Source organism: Manis pentadactyla, chromosome 4 (assembly GCF_030020395.1).
Source record: "Manis pentadactyla isolate mManPen7 chromosome 4, mManPen7.hap1, whole genome shotgun sequence".
NCBI classification, from domain to species: domain Eukaryota; kingdom Metazoa; phylum Chordata; class Mammalia; order Pholidota; family Manidae; genus Manis; species Manis pentadactyla.
Genome location: NC_080022.1, coordinates 183,874,201 through 183,880,740, shown reverse-complemented (window position 1 = coordinate 183,880,740; position 6,540 = coordinate 183,874,201). Strand labels below are relative to the sequence as shown.

At 55.5% G+C, this 6,540-nt stretch overlaps 1 protein-coding gene across 1 annotated transcript; it reads left to right on the top strand.

Annotated features, from left to right (window-relative positions):
- The first annotated feature begins 1,070 nt into the window (after positions 1 to 1,070).
- LOC118919861 (CMRF35-like molecule 6) lies at positions 1,071 to 6,104 on the top strand. The gene is made up of 4 exons (XM_057501678.1): positions 1,071 to 1,603; positions 2,128 to 2,469; positions 4,027 to 4,150; positions 5,216 to 6,104. Exons 1-4 carry the CDS (start codon positions 1,411 to 1,413, stop codon positions 5,388 to 5,390), a joined length of 834 nt encoding a protein of 277 aa, XP_057357661.1. The 5' UTR covers positions 1,071 to 1,410; the 3' UTR covers positions 5,391 to 6,104.
- Positions 6,105 to 6,540: the final 436 nt, after the last annotated feature.

The window sequence follows — 6,540 nt, the reverse complement described above, 5'->3', positions numbered from 1 at the left end:
GACAAGCAGGGTGACCCCTAGGAAGGGTGATCAGGGAGGACTTTCTGAGGAGGTGACATCCAAGGTGAAACCTAAAGGCTAAGAAGCAGCAAGCAATGAGAAGAGCTGGGGGCAGGGCTCTAGGGAGAGGGAGAAGCAGGGGCTAAGGCCCTGGGAAGGGATAGGCACTGTGGCTGGAGCAAAGGGCCACACTGGGGTGGTCAGGTCAGCATGGGCGGGTGGGTCAAGCAAGGAGAGCGGGTTTCGTTTGAAGGGTATGAGGTGAGGAGTGGATGGATGGCCGCTGGCTTTTGGTGAGTGTCTTGCTGGAGAGTGGAGAGGAAAGGACATGGGGTGGGGGAGAAGAGGGACCTCAGTACAGTGGTTGGTGGCAGAGGGTGTAACATCAGGGGAAGGAAGCAAGACAGACAAAGGGAGGAATCTGGAGTTCCAGGGTCGGGGTGCACAACCCTGGGAATATCATTGCATTTGATAATGATAAGATAGCGACAAAGAGGAACAGATCTGGGGAGACAGTGTTTTTGGGGAAATCAATAGACCTGCATGACAAGGCTGAGGAACTGGTGTAACCCTGGAGAGCTGGTGAGTGGGCCTTGCACCAGGACCCGCCTGCCTCCCGTTTCCAGAGTGAACGGAGCCTAGGCCATCACGTCCTGAGGGCCAGCCACCTGGGTAGGGACAGGCCTACCTGCACTTCCTGGGAAGGGCTATTCCCCAGCTGCACCTCAGAAGGCCCTTGGACATCACCGTGAACCCGAAAGCACCCCAGCACGCCTCTGCCAGCCCGCTGCCCTGTGGCACCGCCGCCCCGCAGTGCCAGGGAGGGGAGGCCCATCTCAGCCTCACCGGCCCAGCTCCGCCCTCAGCGTCCTCACACCTCTGAGGCTCCCCGCCATTCTCAGCACTCTGCCCGCAGCCTCACAGCTGACTGGACTCCCAGCGGACGGAGCGAGGCGCTCAGAGGGCCGGTGGCGGCTCCTCCACGGCTGCGTCCAGGAAACCCAAGGAGGGAGGCCACGGCTGGGGGAGCCCTGCAGGGGCAGAGCTGCAGGCTCGTGGAGGGACTCAATACCTCTGTGTCACCATCAAGGCCAGAGACAATGCGTGGGTCTGGCCTCCACCCCCGGGATTGTCCAGCTTAGGAAGCGACAAACTGCAGGGGTGGGGACACACTGGGGAGGAAATGCCCCAGCTTGGCTCTGCTGTGTGGGGGTGCGTGGGCCCCGATGAGGAGCATCTGTGGGTTGTGGGGAGAGGCCGCATCCTCCCCAGGGGCCCCCGGCCCATCCAGTCATTGGCCGAGAGTTGCTGAGGGTCCCAGGTCCCGGGGCTCTGCACCAGCCTAGGCTGCTTCTCTCCTGAGCCCCCTGCACCCCGACGGGCTCAAGCACCAGAACTGAGCGAGGCTGGATGAGGAAGCAGAGAAGCCAGGAAGGCAGAAGTGGGGCACGGAGATCTGACCTTCTCCAGAGAGAAGGTGACTTGGCTCCGTGTCGCCACCCGGGTCCTGGCGTTGCTGCAGGTGACATCCGTGCTGGAGAAATGACCCCGAGGGATGGGCCCGTGTGGCTGCCCCCAGCTCTGCTGTTCCTCCACTTCCCAGGTCAGAAGGGCTGGGCCTGGGAGGGGGAAGCTCTGCCCTGGATGGAGGGTGGGAGGGAGGAGCGGCCCGAGGGGAGGGCAGGGGGACGTGGGGGGAGAAGGCAGAGCAGAGAAGGTTCTAGGAGTGGCCAGTGCCGGCCTCAGCAGTGACCGTGAGGATTCAGCCCGTATAGCAGTGGTGTCCTCCCTGTGCCAGACGGGCTAGGCCACAGAGAGGGGCCGCCTGTGATTGTCATTCCCTTAGCGTCACAGTCAGAAATAGTGTCTCAGTGCACCACACACACACACACACACACACACACCCCACCCTGGGCGTCTCTGGTCTCCATGGACTCCCTGCCCCGTCCCAGCTCTGTGAGGGAGGACCTACACCCCCCACATCTCACCTGGGCCTGAGGTCTGAGAAGGGGTCTGTCTCCTGCCAAGGCGTCCTCCAGACCCCGAGGACCTGTGAGGCAGCCCCACCCCAGACGCCCCTGCCCCAGGCCCATGTGTGAGGACCTGGCACTCGGCTGTGTTTTCCAGGCTGTTGGTCTCTGAGCGGCCCCAAGTCCGTGATGGGCACCGTCGGGGGATCCCTGAGTGTGCAGTGTCAGTATGGGGAGAACTTCACAGAAAATAACAAATACTGGTGCAGGAACTCATGCTTGTCACCGTGGAAGATTGTGGAGACCACAGGGTCAGAGAGAGCAGGGCGGAGCGGCCGCGTGTCCATCAGGGACCATCCTGCAAACCTCACCTTCACAGTGACCGTGGAGAGCCTCACGGAGGGGGACGCAGGCACGTACCGGTGTGGGATCGATACACCATGGCTCGACGGATTTGTGCGAGACCCCACCTTCCAGGTTGTGGTGTCTGTGATGCCAGGTGAGCCCCCACCCCCAGCACCAGGGCTGCCTGAGCCTGGGCCTGGTCGCCATGACCCTCAGGAAAGACATGGGACATGGGATACAAGAGCCGGGTGAGGATGGGGGCTCAGAACCTAGAGACCCCAGGCGGGTGCCTGCGTGCATGTGAGTGCATGAGCTTTCTGTGTTCGTGTGGTTACGTCTGTGTGCAGTAGTGCGTGTGCTGTGTTGTCTGCACACACATGCATGCGTGTGTGCACCTGTGGCTGTCCTAGACACCCCCCCACAACTGGCCACACTTTGCCACACTCTCAGGCCTGAGCTTTCATGGTGGGGGGTGGGAACACCTCTGAGTTGCCTTCCTGTCCTGACAAGAGCCCTGTCTTCTCTGGAGGGGGCCTGTGTCCCTCCTGGACCTCCTCCTTCCTCCCTGGGTGCATGGGGCCATGAGGGCATCTGCTCCTCTCACTCCCAGGCTGCCCAGGACCCCAGGGCCCTACAAGGACTGACTTCACTGTGTCCTAGATGATTCCTGGGTCACCAGCCTCTTGGCCACGGTCCTGGGGGGCTGCAGAGGAGGAGCCCCAGACCCCTGTGGGGGACTCCAGCCTAGCACTTTGTCCCCCCAGGAGCGAACCTACAGACACCCTGAAACTGCTCCCCTTGACATAGGAGAAGGATGAGGCAATGGTTTCCCATGTGTCGTGGCTCCAAATATACCTCCATAGTTTGCAAATATTCTCCTCTGGGACAGCCCTGCTCTTGTTTCCTCAGACCCACACCAAGGTCATCGCTCTGTGTGGTCGCATTTTCATCCTACGTCTTGATCTGACATTGTCTCTGGTTCCTCTGAGCTCCTTGCTGCTGATCTCAGCTTCCCCATCACACAGGGTGCTTCCCTACATGCCCTCTGCGTGTTCCTGTTGGAGAATGAGGACCTGAAAACCCGCCGCTCCCACTGCTGTGAGAAGGCCTCGGTCTAGTTGCCTTCAGGACAGGCACTCTCTGTGGGTCCACCTGGTGTGTGTCTCTCCAGATGTTTCTTTCTGGTCATTGCTCCCTCAGAGAGGACTGTCCAGTGACCGCCCAGGGCCCTGGCCTGGCTGACAGCTTGGGGCTGGTGCACTGACTGCCGCGGGGCCCAGCCCTCAGCGAAGACATGCTGAGCATCCCTGCCTCACAGGCCTCACTCCCGCCACCAGCTGTGCCCTGACTTCCCCACGCTCCGATCAGTCTCTAAGAATGGACGTCACCCCACCCCTGCAAGGGTGGACGAAGAGGAGAGAGGGGTGGCTGGGAATGGGGGACCTGGAGACAAGTGCTCTTTCCATGCCCCTCAAGTCCCCTGGTGAGCAGGCGACCTGCGTCTGAGGGTGCCCCCCTGGCTACAGGGCAACTGGAGGGTCCTGGAGAGGGGGACCTGGGACCTGGTCAGGCTGGGTGTGGCCATGGGAGGATGTTGACCCAGGACTTGTGTCTAGATGGCCAGAGTGACCTCGACTGTGTGAGTCAGAGCCACACAGGTGACAGAGACCCAGGGGGGCGACACTAGGCCTCATGTGTGCTTTTTCCTCAGCCCCCACTATAGCCCCCAGCCCCATGAGGACCGCAGGCAGCCTGAGTCATTCCACATTCCGGCCAGCACCCACCTGGAGCACTGTGACCTGGCAGGAGGCCCCTGACCCCAGCCAACACCCTGGGTAAGGGGCCAGCATCTTGACTTCAACACCCGTATGATTTTTCTTCTAAGTGACGTTGGAAGTGTGGGTTGTGGATATGTGTCCCTTTGCACAGATCTCTCATTTTTACCAATTCCACACCTAATTGTGAAGGCCCTACTAAGTACCAGGCTTTCCTCTTTGCTCTGGGGAGCCACACAGATACAGTCTGCTCGGATGAATCGTGTTCTATGAGGTGGATGCACACAATGAATAAGTCAATGCATGTCATATAAATATGCCAGGAGGTTGTGGTGAATGCTTGGAGAAAACATACCCCTGGGGTTTGGGGACAGTGTGACGGGAGGGTGCTGGGGATTGCTATTTAGTACATGATGATGGGAGGCCTGGCTGATTAGAGGGCATCTGAGTAGAGACCTGCAGGGTCAGGGGGCTGGGCATCTGCAGGAATGGGGCCCCAGGTAGAGGGAAGAGTGTGTGCCCTGGTGAGGACCCCAGCCCTGGTCAGAGCAGAAGCAGATGCTCTGGTGGTCGGTGGCTGTGTTCTCTCTCCCTGCCTCCCCAAGCCCAGGTCAGAGGCATCTCTGAGGGAGGTAGAGCTGAGAGTGGCCATTCATTCATTCTGTCAACTACCACTGAATTCTTATCAGTGCCGACAATTTGGAGACACTGGCCAGGCACCAAGTACTTGCTGTGAATAAACAGTCTCCACCCTGTGGTATGTGCAGCCTACCAGGAGGCAGATACCAAATGTCCATGTTCCTGATTCCTGTACCACAGATGGGGTAACTCCCAAATGTGAAGGGCTTAGGTAGAAACCCTTCTCCTGGGCCCAGGTCCCGCCTGATCAACCTGTGCATCATTGTCTAACCATCTACTTCCTTATGTCCACGGTCCTAAGTGTCAAGAGCAATTGTTAGCTAGAGAGTCAGGGGCAGGGTTCCTGTGAGTTGGGCTGCTCCATCCAGGGTTGGTCTCTACGTGGATATTGTGCTCAGGACCTGGGCACCTGGACAGAGGGGAGTGCAGGGCCCCAGGGCCTCCCACTGAAGATGCAGCTCACTCTCATCACCACGTCCCCCACAGGTCTCTGCTCAGCAACTTCCGCTTGCTGCTCCTGGTCTTCCTGAAGCTGCCCCTGCTCCTGACCATGCTCAGTGCTGTCCTCTGGGTGAACAGGCCCCAGAGGGGCTCCAGGGGGAGGCGGAGGGGCCGTCAGTGCCCCATCCAGGAACACAGACCTTCTGGCGAATGGGAATGACCTACTGACCAATAAACCCAATCATTGTCCATGTTTCTATCAGAATACCATGTAAACATTTTCATAACGTTTTTCTTGCAATGTATCAGACACAAAAAAGAATGGTCCTAATAAACCTATACCAGAAATACTCTTCAAAACTTGTGTGCCCACCTTGCAGGGTAAGTGACAGACACCATTAATACACCTGAAGTCCTGGGCAATCCCTCTACAGGAACCAGCTCCAAATTTTACATTCATCTCCGTTTTCTTCATGGTTCTGCCATGTATAGGCACATGTATTTTCAAAGTATATACATATATTTTTAACAGTCCCCAAGGTTATTTTTATTTTTTTCCTGCTTCATTGAGATATTATTGATATTTCTTGTATAAACTTAAGGCATACAGCAGAGATTGCAAAATAATTACAATTATAGAATTAGCTAAATCTCTGTCACATCTCATAATTACCATTTCTTTTTTGTGGTGACAACATTTAAGCTCTATTCTCTTAGCAACTTTCAAGTATGTAATACAGTATTATTAACTATAATTGCCATCCTGTCCATTAGATCACCAGAATTTACTCACCTTATAATTGGAAGTTTGTAACCCTTTGACCAATATATCCCCATTTCCCTCACCCCTCTGCTCAGCCCCTGGTAACCACAACTCAACTGTTTCTATGAGTTTGGCATTTGAGATTCCACATATAAATGATATCATACACAATTTGTCTTTCTCAGTCTGAATTATTTCACTTAATATAATGCTTTCAGGTTCATCCATGTCATAAAAATGTCATTCTTTGTCATGGCTGAATAATATTCCATTATATATATGTACCACTCTTCTCAATCCATTCATTTCTTGATGGACACTTAGGTCATTTCCATATATTTGCTGCAGTGAACACAGGTGTGCAGATATTTTTTGGAGATCCTTTCTTTTCCTTAAATATATATGTAGAAGTGGGATTGCTGGGTCATATGGTAGTTCTATTGTTAACTTTCTAAGGAACTTCAATACATTTTTTCCAGAGTGGCTGCACCAATTTCATTCTCACCAGTAGTGCACAAGGGTTCTCTTTTCTCCACGTTTTTGCCAACACTTGTTGTCTCTTGTCTTTTTGATGATAGCCATTCTCACAGGTGTGAGGTGATACCTT

Coding starts and splice junctions, on each gene's coding strand:
- LOC118919861 (XM_057501678.1), top strand. CDS start 1,411: ATGAGGAAGCAGAGAAGCCAGGAAGGCAGAAGTGGGGCACGGAGATCT. Junction 2,470..4,026: donor TGTGGTGTCTGTGATGCCAG/GTGAGCCCCCAC, acceptor CTTTTTCCTCAG/CCCCCACTATAGCCCCCAGC. Junction 4,151..5,215: donor GACCCCAGCCAACACCCTGG/GTAAGGGGCCAG, acceptor CGTCCCCCACAG/GTCTCTGCTCAGCAACTTCC.